The sequence below is a fragment of the Dufourea novaeangliae genome, unplaced genomic scaffold (assembly GCF_001272555.1).
Source record: "Dufourea novaeangliae isolate 0120121106 unplaced genomic scaffold, ASM127255v1 scaffold141, whole genome shotgun sequence".
Classification (NCBI taxonomy): Eukaryota; Metazoa; Arthropoda; class Insecta; order Hymenoptera; family Halictidae; genus Dufourea; species Dufourea novaeangliae.
The window spans coordinates 940,647-962,958 of record NW_015374017.1 but is presented as its reverse complement, the minus strand read 5'-3'; the positions used below and the strand labels follow the sequence as shown (position 1 = coordinate 962,958).

General features: G+C 39.0%; 1 protein-coding gene across 1 annotated transcript; it reads left to right on the top strand.

Annotated features, from left to right (window-relative positions):
- Nucleotides 1-739: 739 nt before the first annotated feature.
- LOC107188855 (J domain-containing protein) lies at nucleotides 740-9,660 on the top strand. The gene is made up of 4 exons (XM_015577235.1): nucleotides 740-1,172; nucleotides 6,611-6,712; nucleotides 7,672-7,788; nucleotides 8,805-9,660. Exons 1-4 carry the CDS (start codon nucleotides 1,089-1,091, stop codon nucleotides 9,024-9,026), a joined length of 525 nt encoding a protein of 174 aa, XP_015432721.1. The 5' UTR covers nucleotides 740-1,088; the 3' UTR covers nucleotides 9,027-9,660.
- The last annotated feature ends 12,652 nt before the right edge of the window (nucleotides 9,661-22,312 follow it).

The following is a 22,312-nucleotide window of genomic DNA, read 5'->3' as shown; positions in this document are numbered from 1 at the left end:
TTAGAATTGTTACATGAGAATCCTCTCTTAAATGAAGCGTCAATATCCATAGATTCTCGATGTGTGAACATCCCCAAATGGAAGATATATAAAATAAAAAAACCAAAAAACAATTTATACGACAAGAAAATAACAATTACGCAAGCTGGGGTTGACTACTTAACCCTTTAACGTTCAGACCCTTGAATCGCAATTTCAAAATGACGAGACTTCAAAATATCGATATAAAGCAGACGCTTTTTTCCCAAAAACATTTGTCCGTAACTGTACACCTTTTCAGCACAGATATTCGAAACTGTTACCCGCCGGTTAACAGGTCAACAGGTCAATAGGGCACCGTTGAGGCAGTAGTGTAAACCGATCGAAAACATCCAACCCTGTACACACGGAGCAGAGGAGTCTTCTCTGCCCCTGGAGTGTTCCCTCGTCACCTGGAGACCCCGAAATTGCGCGTCTCCAACCCCTACGAAAATACATCCTTTCTACGGGGGTGGTGGTGTAAGAGTGTACACCATCTCGGCGAGTGCGCAAGAGGTGATCCCAGTTGGAGAGGGCAGACGGTGCGCGCGTTTCGCCGATCGACGACGGAATATCGTCACACGGGGGTGGTGGGGGGTGATCGAGGGTGGGAAGGGAAAGGTGGTGGTGGCCTGAATTGCGCACACGCGCGAATATTTCCCGGGGAATCGGGTCTTTCCGGGTCTCTTCCGACACGGGTTCCACCTCGTCGAACGGCTCACTACGGCGTACGACGCGCGACACGGCGGCAACAGGTGACAGAGAGGGTTCTCGAGTATAAATACACATACATATATACACTGTCCGCGGACGACGATCCTCGGGAACTGTTCGAACAGTAAAAGGATCGAACCGCGAGCGTAGACGTAGCAGACGCGGACCGATCCAACCGGACCACGCGTCGATTCCCGCGCTTACGTTGGGGAAACTGACCAGACGAAGAGGAACAGACACCTCCGGTGCTGGACACTAAACGATCGAGGGGATTCGGCTCAGGGACGCTGAGGATTCTAGGATTTTAGAGTTTTTCTTGGGGTGTAACGAGCGCCAATCGAAGAGGGGAAGGAAAAATGAGCGTCGAGGACGCGATCAACTATAAACCCAGCGAGGAGGAGGATTACTACGCTCTGCTGGCCTGCGATGAATCTTCCACGGTGAGTACTCGAAGATTCTGTTTAGGGCTTGGAATTATTAGACTGCGGATTATATGCATTCATAGCATGTATGACTTTGTGAAGTATAAATGGTAACGTTAACGTCAGAATTCATATATTTTCTGTATTATTTTTGTTATATAAAATCCTTAAGAAGGGAAAGAAAATCGTATCTTTACATTTGTCTTTATAAATAGCTTCGAAAAATGTTATTTTGCATGAAATTCCGCGGTCTAATAGGGATGACGTAAATTTATTTTTATGGGAAGTCCTTTTTGTTATGTGAGAGTATTATAGGATATAAGTAGAATATAGAACAGTATAAGTGTAGTAGGTAATATTGTCATGATGATGTGATGACATCAGAGATGGGAAAATTGATTGTTTATATAAAGAGTTCTGAATAACGAATAAAAGATGGAAAGTGTACTTCATCATGGAATTTCTAGTTGTTATAATAAAATTATATTTCTTCTTGAATAAGTAGACACTTGGCAAACAATCGTTAACTGTTTGAAGGGCAGGATGACGCTCTTAGGTACTGTTTCGTTTCTGTATTTATTGTTCGAACAATGTTGCGCCCAACTTTGGATGACATAGGTCTCTGAAGTTAGGGGATGGTTAGAGAGCCGTTGTTGCCGTTGAACTACAGAAGCAGTCAAAATGACTGGTTAGTAGATTCCTATAACGATAATTAATATCTATGTCGGAATAATGAATTTTCTTAGACCTTTAGTAACTTTTATTGTAATATAAAAGTGAAGAAATGTAGTCGATAAATTTGTATATTTTGAGAAGTTTGTCACGTTCTATCGATTCAGTAGAAATAGATACACGCTCAACGTCCGTAGTTCTAATGTTGAGCGTCGAGGTGCTTTTTATGACTTTTTTTCGTTCGTGTTGTAACGTAGGTAAAATCGGTAATTCATGATGCTGTTACCGAAATCGACGATGTAAATCGATCTTGAAGAAATTGCAAATGAAACAGTGCATTAATGGTAGGTCTTGAATGGGTTAAAAATGTTAATTCTAACCCATCACAGATTTTCACAGATTAATTCAGGAAGTATGAGTTTGTTTACCCTGTTAACGGGTCCATCAGGTTCCAAAATTGAATAAAACAACCTTCGTTAAACTTTATTAAAAGCGTTTCCAACCCTCCGTTTTAAAGGATGTGTATGTGTATGGCGTATACAGTTAAAATCCACCGTTTGTATTCCCTCTCGACGTATGAATTCTTCCGTGGTCGATGGAACTCGCGTATTCAATCCCGATCTGGTACGTTACGCACGGTTAATTAGCTTCAGTGTCGGGCCGCGTCACAGAGGGATAATTCCATCAGCGTCGGGGCGCAACTTTAATCAGCCCCGGCCTCTCGTCAGAACTCCTCGATTACTATCGATCGACATTCAACGTCCGGATTGCCAGTTCGTTTGGCAAAAATACGTCGCCGCTCGAATTATCCTCGTTAACGCCCCTTCGACCTCTACCCTTTCTTCTTCTTTCGCTCTCTTGTAACCAGTATACAGGGTGTTCCGTGTAAGTGTCGCCACGAAATTTCAGGACGTTCCTTTTGAAGAGAGATGGGCACAATTTTATTCGAATAATACATACTGAGAAGCAGCAGTATCTAAGATCGTCATCCTGACCTTTAAACAGTTCATGAGATTAAATAATTATTTGCAAGGTGTCTACTAATTTAAGAAGAAACATTATTTCATGATAAAAATTGGAATTACCACGTTCAATCAAGTAAAAATGATGAAGTATTTTTTTCATATTTTATTCGTTATTCGAAACTTTTTATCTAGACAATGAATTTGCCCATCTGTGCTATTGAACTTTAGAAAGAAATTGAGTTAAATAGAGTAGTTGAACTACATATATTCAAATGTGCATTACTTTCGTAAATAAGGGTTCCTTTATCAGCATTTTCAGTTCGCAGAAATGGATGGTTACCTTATCGTTTTTAAACGAATCTAGAATATTTCTTAAATATTTTTTATTAGAAGGAATCATGACAAATATAATGGTTATAAATATAGTATGGAAAAGAAAACACAAATAACGTCGACAGGAATTGTGCAACGTTGTGATATATCAAGGTGTTCGTTTTTGAAACAATCAAACGCTCAAAACTTTTGTTGATCTTTTATAGATTATTTTTGTTTTTTGGTAACATTTATAATCGTCGGATTTCTCATGATTCATTTCAATAAACAATATTTATACAACGCTGTGGCTTGATTTAAAAAGACCAAACGCATTATACTTTAGTTTCTTTTTTTTTTAAAAGTAGACAAATATAAAAATACAGGGTGGATTATAATTTCACCGATTCCGAGTGAATAATATTTTTTTAGTTTCGGTGTATAAACCGCGTAAAATTATAATTATTCAGTGTCGGATCATTTGCGCGACTCTGTTTTTCCATACATATTGTACAGTTGAGATTGTATTTGTTATCGTTTACGAGACAGATATTGCTCGAGAAACGTCGAACTACACGTCGTTATCTGCGGTTTCGTCGAACACGAAATGTCCATTACTCGTAGGTAGTTCAGAGGCAACAACTAGTATAGTTACTTCAGATTTACAGCCGTCTGATAATTAATTAACAAACATATAACCGAAAAGGATAAGATATTAGTCGTACTAAAAAATAATCTACTATGTTCTTAAATTACGAAACGGTGTCTTTTAAACTGAAAATATCATCTCGACTGAGGAAGAATAGTTATAAGTTGGAAAATCGTTATATGTATACCAACACGAATAAAATAGCATAAATATCTTGACTCCCATAGAAGTGAATATAGATTTCGTCAAGAAATAAGTGGATTACTTAATTATTAGTAGACCAAATATAAAATTTATTGGATAAATATTTCTTCCTAAAAATTCAGAAAATATCGTAACACGGTCCTTCATGACCCGGTCATAGGATCGTTGGGATTAAAACAGCAACCTATTCGATTAAATAGAATTTCTTCGATTAACAGACAACTCTCTGCGGGGCTCGAAATATCGCGATCATTGGTATAAAATTACTCGAAGCGAACAGTGTCTCTTTGCAATTACCCAATAACCGTTCGTTTATCTCGCAGTCGCGGTGATAAACGAGCCGTTGGTCGCTCAATCCTCGCAGACAAAGGTTACTTGACTCGTTTGGAAAGCTTCGAAGTTACTTCGTTAATGCTTCCAATACATCGAATATCCACTGAATATTCGAGATGTATGATTACATTACGAATTTTATAAATTTATAAATACAATAATAACAGTCCAGTTGTCTAATAAATGGTACTTTTAGATCGTATATAATTTTTAAAATCGATTTCAGTAGAATCACCAGTGAGTGAAGATCGAGGTCATCCAAGTATTCACTGCGTTCCCGAGTAACGAAGTCATAAAGTCTATCGACTCGAGTCCCCTCCACACCATTCCTTGTCATTAACTTCGCATAAAAGTGATTGCTGACCCTTCTCAAGGAATTATATGCTAACGGTGGCCGACACCCTCGGCACCGTTCCTCGCGATCAGCTAAAAATAAAGCGTCGTCGCTTTAAATAAAGCGGGGGCGGATGGGGGGAAGGGGTTAATGAGTGATCGTGTTTGCCTGTTTACCGACGAACCTGCACCTATCGTTGTTCCATTAAGAAATTCTACGCTTCCTCCCCATTAATGGGGAATTCATTACATCGCGCTATGTGCAAATATCACTCGTTCCCATTAGCTGGAGAAATTGACAAGGAACCAGCACCCTTTGAACCAGGCCCCAAGCGAAATAGGACACACGACGCGACGGTACAACGATGTTAACGGCGCGAAAGTGCGTTCGATAACACCTCCATCGTCTCGTGCCGTCGCGGAGAGGTGCATTAGGTGAAAGGACATTCTCTGTCGCGATGTCGTTGTGTCTGCCGTTGATATGAGATGTGCACGTTGGTCTTGGTACGGTTTTTGCACTCCAAATTCAACTTTTTGCCAATCAAATTCACTGTTTTCCAGATGAAATTCAAATTCTTGCAAATCAAATTCAATTTTCTGTAGATGAAATGGAAATTTTCCAAATCAAATTCACCATTTTGTAGATGAAATTCAAATTTTCCAAATCAAATTCACCATTTGCTAGATGGAATTCAAATTTTCCAAATCAAATTCACCCTTTTCCAATTTCCGAAATAGGAAGTAATGTAGAAACATTTAAAGAAATCCACCCGAAACTAAAATTTTAAAAAGCATTCGCGTAAGAAGCGTTTCTTATTCGAATAAAAATAAAGCACCCACTAAAATTATTGCAAAGGCATCGTTGGGTGAATAATTTTGATAATCTGTTGTATGAAATTTTAATTTCGAATGAATTTTTTAAAATATTTCTTTATTACCTTCTTTTTATTTCGAAAATCGCATAAGGTTGAATTTAATTTGAAAAAAGGTGATTTTCATCTGAAAAATGTTGAATTTGGAGTGGAAAAATTGTAAGACGGCCGCGGAATTCGAAGGCGGAATAATTATTACACATTCTTTTAGGAAAACCGGAGGATGTATTGAAACTGGGTTTTCAATCGAATTTCAGAGAAAACAGTGCATTGTATAGTTAGCGGTGAATAGAATATTTCGTTGGGTTGTTGGAGAACGAATGGTCGGTATTCAAAGTTTAACGGATTCCAATTAACACATTACGGTTTGTTATCGTTTCATTGGAAAGTTCCATCGAGGCCGGGCGAATTTTCAAATGAATGATGCAATTTCGAGAAGTTTTCCGCTCCAAAAGTTACAATTAAATAACATTTGTTTCGTTTGATTCGGTAGTATTTGTTTAGAAATAAATGACGTTTCACCTGTTTTAACCAACTTGCAATGTAACATTTGATTCGCTGTACCGCAAAAACGTGCGTATGGACTGTAATTTGTTAATTACTCTTCTGTGAATCTGATTATTTCAGATTTTATCGTGGTATACACAGGACCGATTAAATAATTGGAATGGGATTTTGTGATCGTATTAACTCTTTACCGTCCTGAGTCGAGATGGACTTTTGGTATTTTGTTTGGTTAAAATTTCTACGTTATTTACATCAAAAGGTTTCCATCTGAAAAAAATTTTTATTTTGATGAAACTCTATACGGTAAAAAGTAGAAAAGAAATTTCATTAATCAGAATTCACTTTCGATGAGTGAAATTGAAAGGAAGCATTAAATTTTTCACATTTTTTCGTTCGTTGTTTATAACATAAAAATAACAATTACACAATTGCTCGTAACAATCATTATTGATGCATAGTATACAAAAATCCGCAGATCATAATCGAATGGAAGTTTCCGAACGGTTTAATAAATATTGTATTTCAGAGGAACTGAATCTTTGCAGAAGAAAAAATAATTTACGAATCCAACGTTATATTTAATTAACGAACAATTTTGTTTGGTTTCAGGTGGAGCAAATCACAGCCGAATACAAGGTCCTGGCTCTCCAATACCATCCCGACAAGAACGAAGGTGACAAAGAAGCCGAGAGGAAGTTTCAGCAGCTGAAGGTTCGTTTCTACTCTTCGTACCTCGCCTATTATGCAATTTAATCCTCGATACCGAATGAATCATCGGGAAATAGTTGCTCGATCGACGGTTTTTTTGCGATTGTTCACCTTGACGATGCTAATGCCACGCATATCGACTCGAGAACTCCACTTTAAAAGCAACTTCCTATAGCCTGGAGTTTACCAGCTCGGGAACAAAGCCGGATTATTCATGTAGGTTTAAAATTCTACGGACAAACCTTCGAAAAATATCCGTCAATCGGGATCTTATTTCCATTATGAAAGGTTTTCCCTGAATTCAAACAGATAACGAACGCTATTAAATTTTTTATTGTAATATTTTTCTGTCACCTTTTTTACGTATTAATAATATTTAGTAATTTAATATTAGCAACTTTTCTTACTTTCAATTCTAGAGATTTTATAAACTCTATTAAATTTTTTATTTCATTGCATTTCTCAAGTTAGGAGATGCTATAAATGCATAAACATCCGCAGTCTACTAATGACAATAACTACGATTGTATTGCTGATAGTAGAACTACAAGTTGCAACATAGAAATTCATTTTCTATAAGAAGCCTATGTTTAAATAAAAATTCCTATCCTGTAAAATAAATACTATCTTCACTTGAAACAGAGAACCTAATCAAGGTCCAGGACGTCGTTTATTCCATATTTCTGGCGTTCCTATCATCTCGAAAAAATGTAGTAGGTGCTTCAGTTCCTGATTTATCGAAGCCTATCTTGCAGACAAACGCTTCTGGAATATTTTAACGTTGAATATCTTCTAAACTATTAACCGTATATTCCCAAAATCAGTCGATTCAGTTTGCCAAACCTCCTTCGAAAGACGATTAAGAAGTCTGCATTTTGATCTGGAACATTGAGCAGACCATGGAGCATTTTATGGCGGATAGTGAAGAAATCCTTCTGTTTTCTTTTCCCTCTCTATCCCAGCACGCGAAAGAGGTCCTCTGCGATCCCGAGCGAAGGAGCAACTACGACAAATGGAGGCGTAGCGGGATCGCTATCAGTTACAAGCAGTGGCTCGGAATGAAGGACCACGTTCACCAAGTGAGTAAACCCGATCGAAATTCCGTCGCGACGCCGATAGATAAAGAGGAAACGTCGAACCCGTTCGGGCGAGAAATTTCTTGGTTGGTACTCGAAGCTTCGAGAGTTCGTGAAATTTTTTGTTAGAGTAGATGGGAACTACGGTTCTTTTCAGACAGATTTTTTGTTGTCCTGAAATGCGGGCGTTCGGAATTTCATGTGACATGAAAGTTGAAGGAGTAATGAGTGAAAAAAGATCTTTCTGTTGAATTAATCGTACTTCAATTTAACTCTTTAATATAACGAAGTAAAATGTTCCGTTTAATGAACTCGGTTACATGTCATTTTATAGAAACTCGTTTTTCTGACAGGGAGATTAGAGAAGCTATCTGAGATTTGTTCAAATTCTTCCTAGATAGACATTTTACAAGTAAACGTAACGAATATATTGTTTAGTGATTTAATTATTCTTTACTGTATGGGTCTCAAATTACACTTATAACCAGAAATCTCTCGCCTGGATTTATGTTATTTTGTTCATGAGAATAAGGTGGAATGGAACCTCCATTATCCGAACGACAGTTTTTTCAGAAAACTATGTTTCTGTGAATACCACAAGGTACAACACGATATACTTCCCGTTGCATATCTTCGTTCTTCTTAAGACGTACGATAGCTACTACATCGATACACCACGCCCCGTTGCCCGGGAAGGCGTGGCTTACCGCTCCCGCCGATTTCCGTTTAGCCCGGGCGCAACTACTGAACAGCACACTGTACTAGACCAATGGTTTTTAACCTTTTTCTTGCGGACCAGTGAAAACTGCGAATCAGTTGTCCAATAATTTCTCAAGTTCAAGTCCTATCACCCTTCAAACTTTTCACCAGTTCAGATAACGGAGGTTCCAAGCCGCCTCACCTCACGCGTTCTCCAGAGAGGTTCGGGGAGGGGGAAAAGGGGGCGGGGAACAGAATCGAACAAAAAAATGAAAAGTTGACGTAGTAGCAAATAAAAAGGATAATCCAATGCGTCGTAGTCGATGCACTGGAGCGTACCGAAGACGAAGGATCGAATGCTGCAGGACGCTTCGGGCGAGGCGGCCGGTTCACCGGGGCACACCAAGGTCCAGCCTCCGAACGCCCACAGGAGAGCCTCAGAGGGCGGGGCGAACATCTACTACGGTGCCCGGCGCGACATTGGCTGGGACTCGGACGCGCCCAGCGAGGTCGTCAACAAGTTCCGCAACTACGAGATCTAAGCAGAGACCGTGGGAGGGGGTGTGGATTACCCATTGGAGTCCGTGTGTCTCGCCAGGACCAACTAAAATCACTTTATCTACGTGTCTACCTTTGACGTATATCAAATTGGAAAGAAAAAAAGAATGCGAACCGCATAAACGGGTATTATAAATAATGCCGTCTCAACATGAACTTTACCGTTGTCCAACCGAGGGAAGGAAGAGCTTCTGGGGATTCTCTGGGTTGTTTGGTGGGCAATTTTCGATCGGTGAGCTTGGGCATACGAGACTCGCGGAAGAGCTTTTGGAATACGTTTTTTTCGTTCATAGAGAAGCGTTGGTGTATCGTTGGAGAAGGGGAACAGTGGAGATTTATGGGAGCTAGGGTGGAGGTCATAGATGTGTTTGTACTTTGTTTTTGGACGATTGGAACAGCGATGATGCCTGGATGGCGTTCTTGGGAAATGTTGAGGTTCATTTCTTCTTGGTGATTTTGTAATCCCGTTTTTCATTTGTCAAGAGAGTGGATATTACCGACAGTGAGTTGAATTCTTAGAGACACTTCTGGTGGAAGATTCATAGACATGGACCCCGGATTGTCTTTGTTCTTGGAAGAACGAAAAGTGCTGACGTTGGACGGTGTTCTTGAAGAATCTTGGGGGATGATAGTTCTGTGAATGATTTTGATGTTGGAAGCGTTGGAGGGGTTTTGCAGAAATTTATCTATTTTTGGAGAATATATCTTCTACTGGATGGAGATCTTGAGGAAGCTTGAGGGTTGTAAGTTGAAAGAAGATTGTGTATACCTGTTGTAGTTTTAAAGGTAATGGAAGCTGTCAACGCGGAATCGAATTCTGGGAGAAACTTCTGGCTAGACGCTTCAGAATTCTGTGAAATTTCGTTCTTGAAAGAGCGTCACGTGCTGGCACTGGATGAAGTTCTTGAAGAAAATCGAAACTGAAGGTTCATATAAGCCTTTCGTTGCCTGGAATGAAATTTCTAAGGAAGTTCTTGGTGAAACATCGTTTCGAGTTCTTGTACTTTTGTTCCGAAGAATTATGAAATCGTTAACAGTTCTTGGAGAAACTTGAAGTTGAAGGTTCATCTTATTTTGATTATGGAAAGAAAGGGTGGTATCGACCTGGGATAAAGTTGTTACAAAAGTGCACGGCAGAATGTTGACAAAATTTCTTCGTATTCTCTTATTTCGTAACTGACTGAAGAGTGCGGTTAGAAGACAGAATCGTCGAAGTTCGAGGTTGTAGGCTCTCTGAAGTTCCTGCATATGTTATGAGACGTTCGAAAACTATTGATTTTGTTTTCGAAAGGAGTCATGATGATTCTTGACTGGAATAAGATTGAAAATTCACAGAACCTATAATTAATTACACTTCCGTATACTTTAAATAAAATCGAAACTGTCGCTGTCAAAACAGCAAACCAGCGCTGGCTTTGAACAGAATATAAGAAGAAGGTGGATTCTGTCTTCACAATCTGCATTCCATCCTAATCGATGAAGCCAATTAAGATTAAGTTCTAAAGTCTTTTCGGTACAACCATCTTTAATTTATAAGACTAAAGGAAGAATAATTCTCAGGGGCTTAATTTTGTAAAGATAACCGAACCTCCTATGTATCGGTATCAAAATGAAGGTTAAAGTCAAAAGACACGTCGAAGCATGAGAAGAATAGAAAAGAAGAGAGATTATTATACATATCGAATTATAAGGAAATGAAGCTACAAGCAAGTAGAGGATGGTCTACTTTAGTGATTGCGCATTGGAGAACGAAAGAATAATGAAATCAGACGATCAATAAAAAAAAAAGAGTATCGTGCGTTTTTTGTTACCGTACGCATTACAGGACGGAAAATGATGAAAAGCTAAGCAGAAAGAGGATGATCAGATTAATTTTTTTTCTCTACACGTTGAAGAACGAAACGTGGGGCGAAAAAAGGAACGGTTTAATTCGTTTATCGATCCTGATTTCAAGATCCCTTTTTAGAGAGGCAGCTGGGGCGATCGATTGGTGCTGAGGTGGCACGGGATTCTCGCTCGAAGTTCTGGTCTCGAGACGATCGGGTCTGTAACGAGGTCGGGACACGGGCGGCGACGGTGTTCCAGCTTTCGATTTTTAATTATCGCCGCGTTGCTGCGTTCAGCTATGACGTCGGACCTTAGCGGTGTGTAATCAAATCGTTCAAACATGTTCAAACGTCCGACTAGAGCAGTTTAAACTGTCCAAGTCCAATTTTCATCTTGGCGAAGCGTTCGGACTTAGAAGGTCGCGTTCAAACCATTGAAACAGTTCAATGACATGTTTGGAACTACAAGTTTGATCTTAGCGAGGTTTTCAAACTGGAGATTGCGTTCAAACCATTCAAACAGTTCAATCTAATGTTTCGAATTTGAAGTTTGATCTTGGCGAGGCGTCCAAACTGGAGGTCGGGTTCAAACTACTCAAACAGCTCGGTGAAATGTTTCGAACTTCAAGTTTGATCTTGGCGAGGCGTTCAAACAATTCAAACAGTTCTATGAAATGTTTCAAACTTCAAGTTCCGTTTGGAAAGTTTGAACACGACTTTCGGTTTGAACGTCTCGCCACGGTCAAACTTGGGTTCTACCGTTCAAACTCCTCGCGTTCATAGAAGATCATACGTGTTTGGAACTGTTTATTCGTGAACCCACCGCTGGTCGGGACACGTTTTTCAAAGGCTCGCCGACAATGGGGATCTAGGAGATAAAAATGGTGTACGGTTGGACGGTGTTTTCGTGTCGTGTCGAGGCGAGCTGAGTGTCCACGATTCCGCGAAGAGATCCCGCGAACGTACGGGAATAAATAGTTGTTTCTACTTGTACGTAACTCGCGGCAGAACACTTAAGTGGTCCCCGCGAACGAGGCTCTCGATGAACTTTTCTCAGCCGTTTGGATGATATCGAGATGAGGAGGGATGCAGGGAGACGACAGAATTTATGGAAGTCGAAGGTAATTCGATAAACTTGTCGAATTTCGTAGTTACGTGGACAATTATTTAAGCATGTTTTTATAGCAAGCAATGATTACGTTTTTTTAATACTATTTCTCACGTCGGTGGAGAAACTATGATAGGGAGTTCGAAAATATGGTGCTACGAAAAGATTTTTGGAGTTTCAGAATTATATTAGTAATTATTTATTCCGATAATTCTTCATGATATATGAATGCTTCATTGTATAATTATTACAACTGTTAATGTTTTCAATTGTGTCGATGAAAATTTCATAGGAACCGCGCGATTATTAAAGAATTTCGGTGTTTTTAAATAATTACTCCATTTTACGAACATTATAATTGACGATGATTTTTAAATATATGAGATTCCTATTACTTTTGATAAAACTTAAAATTATTTGATCTCACGTGTAAATAGCTTCTCAGTGAAATAATAATAACATTATCTGTACTTGTTCTAAATTCATTCGTTCATATTTGTATTAACGTATGTACATCTTTCGACGATTATACGATAAGAAAGATTATTCGTCCTTCAGTATATTTCGGTTTCGCCATAGTTCCATTCAATCTTGAATTTCACCGAAGCTTACAATTAACCAAGCCATTAAATCGGCTCAGGCAATTAACGATTATCACCTCGAATTACTAATCAAGTTTCGAATTTACTACAACCAGGTAATTCAAAACCCGGCAACCCTCTTCATCCCCTGTGTAAATACAGCTCAAGATGATTTTAACACGCACACGCGGTTTCAAACAAAAAAGTGGGGACGGGGGTATGAAATTCACGAAGCTTGAAGCAAAATGTACCACTTAAGTAGTTCATCCAGCGTCGAGTAGTTAGAAGAAATAAAACAAAAAAAAAAATAAACGTAACTCGTTGTTTCTACATTGAGTGCTCCTCGGTGGAACGTTTAAACAGTTTACAGAGCCGCGAAGCCGTCCCCGGAAGAAGCGTTTCCGGGCGGGCGAATAACTTGGTCGATTCCCCAGTCGAATCGCAATCGCGTCGACGGAAATTGTTTAAGCGATCGTCTCCACCGTCGAGCGGATCGATGACGGCGCACTTGTACCTGTGTCAAACGCAAAATGTATATCGTTCTTCCCTCGACGACACTTGAATGTTTCGGAGAGCTTAAAAACCCTACCCCGATAGATCTCCCACCTCCCATTTGCCACGTTTCGATCACACCCCTCGCCGGAGAAGCGATCGAACGAATATCTTTTTCCTTTCTATCACCTGTCAGAATCTATCGACAATTCACACACGAATTTATTCCAGAAAAATAACAAGCCAAAAGAATATATCGCTCTTTAACTTCGATCGAACAATTCGAAATTTCGAAATGTTTTCGATCAATCGATTGTATAACTAATAATGACGAAGAACTTGAAGAATGAATTTTTTGTATATCGAGGGATACAACGGAATTCGTTGACAGAATCAACTGGCAAAAAATTTACGTACGACTTAGTTCAAACAAAGGAAAAAATGATCTACTGTTTTTTAACTTCTGGCATTGACTAATTCAAAGTTTCCGAAAAGCTGTTAATAATTCATGTATGCAAGACTTAGTTCAAGCGAAAGAAAAATTAATCCGCTTCTTTTTAACTTCTTTCTGTCATCGACCAATTCCAAATTTCCGAAAAGTTGTTGACAAACCAATCCTCCGGCTAAGAATGACTGCAGTCATAAAGAATGGATTTGTCAGTACCGATGGTTAAAAATGAATTTGTCAACAGAATCAACGAAAAGACGAGCTTAGGTTTACGATGTACAGATAACCCCTGTATAACAGGGTGTTCACATTAACACGATTAAATAATTCATTCGTATAATACGAATAACACGAATTCGTCTAACACAGCAATTTTCAGGAATCCAATCACCCTGTTACACGGGTGTTACCTGTAAATTCAGTTCAGGGATGGAAGTTGCTTTCGTGAGTTCCATTGCCCGCCAACTCGACCTTCTCTACCGTATAATACGCGTGGACAGAATGCGAGGGAATCGAAGTGAATGGAATCTGAATGGGTTTCTCTGGGAGCCATAACTTCTTGACAACACTTTCGAAACACTCTATACTCGACCACCCCTTTTCAGTGCGCGGAGAAGTACCTTGGAGGGGGACCATTCGATTTATCAATTTCACCGGTGAAAACCCTTCACGGTTCTCCAATGGACACGAGGCACGTGAATCGAGCCTCGAAAATTTTCCGCGTCACGTTCCATTATGCTGACGCCAGCGAACCGACATATCGCCCTCTCCGATGGAAAAACGATTTGCGTTTACCGGCGAGGCGGGGGGGTTGGAACTCTTGACAAACTCGACTTCTTTTCATCGTCATTTATCATCGAAATACAGGGTGTAACAAAAATGTTGGAGGACTCTGAAATAGGAGATTCGTGAGGTGATTTGAAACAAACTTTTCCTTAGCAAAAATGTGATCCGAGGCTTTGTTCACGAGATATTAAGGAAAACCCCGACCAATCGGAGCGCGAGTCTGCTAGTCGAGTTCCCGCGGTAACGTTCGCCACGCGCTGCGATTGGTAGCCGACGTTATTGCAGAACTCGGCCGGCAGACTCGCGCTCTGATTGGTCGGGGTTTTTCGTTAATATCTCGTTAACGAAGCCTCGGACAACATTTTTGCTAAGGAAAAATTTGTTTCAAATCACTTCATAAGTCTCCCATTTCAGGGTTTTAACAAAAATTAACATTTTTGTTATATCCTGTGTAGCGTCCCGACGCGCAATAAACGGAGTCGCACACAATCGTCCCCGTTCGTTCTTTTCCTCGAACAGCAATCAAACGTTCGATGTGTGTCATTGCTGCGCTACGTCTGGCTCCACTCTTGACCTTTTCGGTTTTTTTTTCTTCGAAGAACGATCGTGATACGCAGACTGCGGATATTAATGCAAAATTATGCGAGGTAATATTTCTTTTCAAATGATTCGACAATGGTAAAAAGGCATTTAACCCACCTGACGACCGTGGCTTTTAAGATAAGCTTCTCGCGTAGGTATCGCTGTCTTTCAATAGAACAGTTCTAAGTAGATCGTGTCTAAATGTAATAACGAGAGATTTTCACCTAATAGAGTCTAAATATTATTTTTCCTAAACAACCTATAGAACTGAGAAAAAATGAATGTTTCAAATAGTAGCTGCCAACAAGTGGTAGATAAACACCAGTTGGCGTGTACTGGTACGCTTACGGTTGTCAGTGGGTTAAGTGAATTTTTCAATGGCGAATGTACAGGGTGTCTGATAAATCGAGGTCTACACAACCGAGAAACATTGGATTTTTCGGAAAAAAAAAACAGATCGAGAATTATAGAATAATATTTTCATTGTAATGTCCTACGTCTAATACAAATAGCTATAGTGTCTGTCTATTATACGGTATTCTACTTGAAAATAAGATTTAAAATTGGGAGTAGAATATAAGATTAGATAGGGACTTATTGGATCAACGAATGATTCCACCAGGCAAAGAAGAGTATCAGTCATTTCGTTTTTATTCTGTTTCACTTCGTGGTGTCCGATACAAATGCACGAAACCCGCAGTCTGGCGGTATGTGTGTGGTGAAATAATTATGTTGTTTAACGATGTACCTTGACAAAACGCAGACCGATCCAGTTACACGGGACACCCTATGTTCCATGGTTTAGTTTAACCCGCCGAATCGTTTTTCGACTTTCCCCCATGCAAAACGGTTCAGAATCAAAATATCGTGGCTCAAACAGTGAAATAATTTCTTTTATTTTCCAATAAACACTCGGATCAATTTATAATTAATTAATTGCAAGAGTCATTTTATGCCTTATTGTTACTCTAAGTGCCTTTCGTATTATCGATCTCAATGAAAAATCGAAAAAAAATCCCCAAAGATTTAAACTTTCACGAATACGCCGAATATATGAAAAATCGAACAAGATCCCCAAAATTGATAATAATTTACACGTTTATGTATTTCTATTTGTATATAATTATTAGTTTCAAGATTTTTCATTGATTTAATTAAACAAGCGTACGAGCTGCTAAAATTTGATTCTGGACCACTGTTGCATCGTAACCGAAGTACGGAATACACTTGACGACGATCCGAGAGAGCTGAATACGCGGATCGGTTCGATAACGTCACGGGTAAACAATATCGTAGCGAAAAATCGAGCATGCGGATCGACGAGATTTTCACGATGGAATCCTCCGGACCCTGGGATCACTGGCAATATTGAGGAAAGTACTCGAAAAAGTACTCGAAGAAGTACTCGAAGCCGGGGACGACACGAGGCACGCTATCGATCGCAAATAAAGCATTTCATCCGGATCGGACTTTCGACATTTCGCGCTGCGAACCATTGACGCCCAGAAGAATATAAGAAACATTCAAATATTTGTACGGATTGCAAAGGAAAAAATTTATTTCGATGCGATGTGGTGTACTTTAGAAATATCTGGATTGATCGTTATGAGTTCCATCCAAACCCCTATTTGTAGGAAAACTGAATCGACGAAAATCGTAAAATAAAAGTTGCAATGTCATTTTTCCCAGAAACAAAGGTCATGCATGCTGTTTTTGCGAAATGAAAATCGGTAGCGTGCGATCGTGTCGGTCGCGATTGAGGATAAGTATCGACGACGTTATCGATTTCGTTCGGTAATACGGAGACTGCGGATTTTCTGCATTTATCCTGTACACAATTTCTTCAAACTCAATACAGTCAAAAATTTAATAAATTGCCCATCCACGTTTTCAATTTCCTGTCGAATCTTATGGAAACCTTAACGATACAAACAATTTTATAAATTAGTCCAGAAAATTCTATATTTGCATAAATATCCGCAGTCTAGTGATAAGTAATAATAAAGGAGAGTCCGGAGATCTGAGAGAGAGAAAGAAAGAGTCAATCAGAGTGATGGGACGAAGATCGAAAAACTGTCCATGAACGTTTCGAATGTGTCCGAATCACGTCTCATCAGCCATAATTTATATTCGCCGTTTCAGCGGGGAACGAAACTTCTGAACCATCCTGTACATGTGTGTGTATGTGTGTGTCCTACATCTATATTTTTCTAGAGACGCGTCCGCGATTCCGCCTCGCGGAACAACTGTACCTTCTATCTATTTATTATAACCGCGCGATCGACCTATCGACGATGTCGTGCATTCGGGGAGGGGAACAGAGAAAGGTAGAGCGAAAGATGTCCGTTGGCTGAGAGCCGATAAAAATATCTTAAACGAAATTAAAATTTTCACCGATAATATCAAAGTCGGATCGATCGAAACAGATTGGATGCTCAGGGGTTCTAGGAATCGTCTGAATTAACACAGCCATGATTCTTGAATAAAGTTTGTATCAGGTGTACCAATGAGTAATCTATTATTTGTTCTTTAAATTATGAGGCGATATATATATATATGTTAAGTTGAAAATGTCTTGGTGAAATTTTGTCAAGTAAAAAGTGGAGTAAGGTAGTGGAAAGTCATTGGGTATGGTAAATTAAGTAGTATCATCTTGCATTCTATGTAAATGAATCTGAATTCTGTGTTCAGATTTTTTAATTCTATAGGAAGGAATATTAGTTTCGTGGAAAACTTATTGGTATGACTAATATGATTTCAAATGAAAAGAATGTCAGAACAATGGAACCGAACAATGGATTCGCGGCTTTGTAACGATCGGGTGCACTTGTGCGTAAAGTTTTTTCATCGTTTCGAGAGAATCGAGCAGAGAAATTCGCGGGATGTTCCTCCAGGAGCATTGATCCGAGGCGAGATCGTTCCAGTGACAGGGAAATCTTATTTTTAACTTGTTTTTAATGCAACCAAAATTGCGGCGTGACGACGATATTGATGAACTTAAATCATTGAAATGATCTTTAATCGTTGACGAAAGATTATATCAGCGACGACAGTCTCTTCCCTCCCCGAAAATGTGTGAGTCTCTGTTATGTACGCATAAATATATAAATATAAACATACATATATGATGTATAAAGCATATATATTCGTCACGCGCTGGACGACGCGACGATGTGTATTCAACGCCATTATAGGTTCAATAAATGTGTTTAATTAAGAACATTCTGTGGATTTTGTTAACCCATACACCATAAAATTGAAGCACCACGAACAACGACATGGTATAGATCGCAAGAAAATAAATAAAAAAAACAAACGATGATTTCGTGTACGTTCAATTATTTTCCTATCAAAATTCTAATTGCGACATCGTTATACCAACATCCAATATTCAGGTAACAGCATCGTGTACGGAATAAATTATTTACATCAAGGGAATTTCACTTCGGAAGCTGGTAAAGTCCGTAGAAACTTTAATGAAGTTCAATGAAGTTGTTATCTGGGTCAAACATCTATCATCCTTGACGCCCTTAAGTTGACTAGATCGATCAAAATTAATACCTTGTTTTTGCGGCCTAATGAATACGAATAGAAATGGAAAACCAATTACAGACCTACCAAGAACTCGTTTGAAATTACACACGAATACTGAATAAAAGAAATAAGCAATCACCACACTGCAACTACGACTACAAACATATATCAATCGCATTCATCTTTCTGTTTCAGCGCAGAAGATTCGAATCTCAAAGGCGAAAACCCAACATAAATCCTGACAAAGCGCACATTTCACGCGATCACTTCTTCACAGAAACAAAACCTTTACGATAAAATCTAATCTACCTTAAAACATTGTAATACAAGCTGAACTTCGTCGCTAATGAGCTATATAGGGTGTTGATAAAATAAGTGGGACACTCTCACAGGGTAGATTTTACATGTCAAAGTAACAAGGGAACATATCGAGGTAAGAATCATTGATCCAATTCTGTGAGAAATTAATTCTCATGAAAATGTTTGACAATATAATTTTTTAAATGTATTATTTAAACAAATGAATAATTCTCGAATCTAATAATATAGCTGGATTCTTTACAAAAAAGACGCAATATTTCTATTTAATCCGTTTTCCTATCACTAATAGTTTCAGAGATATTCGATCAGATGCATTTCACACCCCTAATTTTAAGATCTGTTTTCACCCCTTTAACATGTATGATAGCGGCTGAAAATAAATACGTGTCGATTTTTTTTCATGAGAACTATATGTAAGACGAAAATCAAGAACGACAGAATTGCGTTCGTGGTTTCGTTTTCCTAATATTAATTGTTAAATTAGTCTATTGTAGGGCTATAAAATATATACCTGAGTCGAACATTGCTATAAATTCCAAAGGTCATATCGTTCGAATAATTCTGAACAGTACTGTACGTCCCTGACGCGATGAATTATATTACTCGAACAATCGATTACCAGTTGACACCCGGGCTCGATCAATGACCCAGCGAAACCAATGAATGAGACAAAATGAAATGAATGAAACGAACTCGTGAAACAGTTGAAGAACGCGTCTCTCAAGTAGAATGATCCATCACGTCAGGCGTATTTCACGCATATTCCGCTCGTATTTTGAATAATTAATAACTCGAAAACAACTCCACTAACACAATTTCGTCATTCTTGATTTTCGTTTCAGTTTCGTGAAATCGACCTTCTGAAAATATCACACATTTTTATTATTGTAGTCGATGCAACGTAAGGAAGAAGAGAAGAAACTTCTAACAGACGAACAAACTCCTCCGATTCTCTTTCGTTAAATCCTTAAATGTGTTAATTAATCCTACAATTTTTTTGTCTTTGGAAGGTCCCATTTTAAATGACACACGCTATTTAATCAAGCGTAGGCTGAGTTCTCTCGCGCGATCGAAAAAATGATACGGGTGGACAGTAGTCGGTGAAAAATAGAATTGAATTATGTAGTCGAGTGTGACGCCGTTAACAATAGGGGCAAGCGCGTGATCCTTTGTCAGCTGTCTGGGCAAAACTTTCTCTATCTCTTGGGACGCATCCACGGTGTATACATATACAATCGTGGCCTAATTTACAGGACGCGAAACTTAATGTCGTCTGTTCGACGAGCGGTGCCCATTCACCGTTGTTATCCTCGCCCCCGGACGAAGTAGGGAGGATAGAGCCGTCTTTTCATTCGTTACGTCGTCGCCACTTTTCATCGTGAAACAGGAATGGAGATACAACCACGTCGGCCGTAAAAACTCCCGCCTTTGTGGACTATTCATGATTAACACCTTCGTCTCGTTCGTGATGTTTGTTTTCTTTTTACAGCCGTTTTGGTGACTGATCGCGAGAACACTCGTGTGTAGTACTATCCTAGCGAAACGATGCTGGATGATCTTGAATTTCGAGGACAATGTGTTGTTAATTTTTTGTTAGAATGCTGTTTAACCTTTCGAGTGAAACATTTTATATATGTATAGATTAGTATCATGTATTTGATGAAGGATTTAAATGCTGATATTTGAAGACTCGAAGCTATTTAACTAGATGAGTGCTACAGTGGAAAAGGTCGTACGTAGCCAGACACACTTTATCTTGTTTTTGGAATTGTGAAGTTACAATATACATGTACATAAATAAATAATATAGTATTTAGTGGGAAGAGAATAACCGTAGGCCCTTAACTCAAATGAGTCCAAATTTGAAAAATTCATTTACGAGAATTGGAGTCAAACCAAGATCTGTTTATTTTATTTACTATTCTACAAGGTTCCAAAGAAACTAAAAAAATCTTCCAAAGTCAAGTTCTTAAGTACAGTGAATTCTGGAGAATCGTGTGTGTGCTATAAATGCATAAAATCCGCAGTCTACTGACGAGTAACATGTTTTGTAAAACAGCAACGTTTTAGGAGATATCGAGACAGATCGATCTATCGATTCAAAACTAACTGAGTGCTAGCCATCCAACGAAAGAACAATAGGTCATTGAAAATGTTTTTATTTTCCATTGTTAATCGAGCACACTGTATTCGGTGTACATAAATAAAAATTGGTCCAGTAACTATCTACTGCATTCACCTGGGCGGGTTGTATACCTTTGTTCTTTTCCACGCCCTGTAGTAATATACGCAAAAATATCGACTACACGTGACGAGGGGGCCAGCTTCCCAAGGATTAGGTAAATTGTCGGATGGTTGGAACGTAAATTATTCTTCCACGAAATATTAGATCGGTGGTTGATTGTGACGGATGGGGGAATGACTCGGGGTAGTTTAATGGGGCGCCGCGAAGTTTAATTGGATTGGACGGGGCTTTAATAAATGAAATACGCGCGTTTCAAGGGGTGACCGTTCGCCCCTCGGTGTAGCTCGATTTCATCGCGGCGGTACAGCGTTCAATCGGGGCCAACGGAGCATACTTTCCGTGTTTCGAGGGTAACCACGACTGATTATGTAGTGGCTGAACTGACGCCCGGAATTCAGTGGAAACGCCGAACGGCGTTTCGATAATCATTCGGTGACCACGAAGCCGTTAGCCCGAGAGTGTGAAATTCGATGAATTATCGTCCGTTCCCCGTAGTACGGTACAGAGACGGGAAAATTCACTATTCAGATAAAACAGTTTCTAATGAGAAGAGTATTCTTATTTTTATAATCTATCAGATATAAAACTAATCCACTATTGTTCCGTAATAATGAGGTGATATATATTTTAATATCTTCTCAAGATTACCACTAAATAAAAATTGTGTAAGATATCGGAGAATCGTTATTAATATAAATTGAAACTGTTTCATTAAAGGATTCCGATTTCGCCAAAAAATAGTGGATTATTTGTTTGTACACCTGATATATAAAACATTACGTTTCCTTCGGTAATAATAGGTTATTTAATATTTACGAACGGGAACGTGATCGTGTTGGGAACAAGTCTCAGTCCAACGTCGAAAAGGCTATCGGATATTTTAGTTTAATGGCCGATGGGTCGCGAACAGAAGGAAACGATCCATGCATTATTCCCGGGGTTGTCTAACAAGATACCGTACCCGAAGATGACTTCATGGAAAATGTATCAACGCAGTTTCGTTCGCGATGATACGGACGGGTAACCGGGTTGATCGTGCGATTTGACCAATCATTTTAAGGTTATTAATTAATCGTACACCACTATTAGTGATTCAATCAGTATAACGTAGACGTTTATGCTAATTCGGCTAATTTTCAACACTGTCGCATAGAAAGATGATTTAATATCCCTACTAGCTTCGGATCATTTATAACTCAGTAACGTTCCACAATTTCCACGACCTAATTGTATACATAATTTACATACTATATACATAATTTAGTAAAAACTTGAAACACTTTTGATTTTTTTTAAAACGCAAATTTATAAGAATTTTGTAACCTGGATTTATTTTCTGTTCTTCGA

Coding starts and splice junctions, on each gene's coding strand:
- LOC107188855 (XM_015577235.1), top strand. CDS start 1,089: ATGAGCGTCGAGGACGCGATCAACTATAAACCCAGCGAGGAGGAGGAT. Junction 1,173..6,610: donor CCTGCGATGAATCTTCCACG/GTGAGTACTCGA, acceptor GTTTGGTTTCAG/GTGGAGCAAATCACAGCCGA. Junction 7,789..8,804: donor TGAAGGACCACGTTCACCAA/GTGAGTAAACCC, acceptor AATGCGTCGTAG/TCGATGCACTGGAGCGTACC.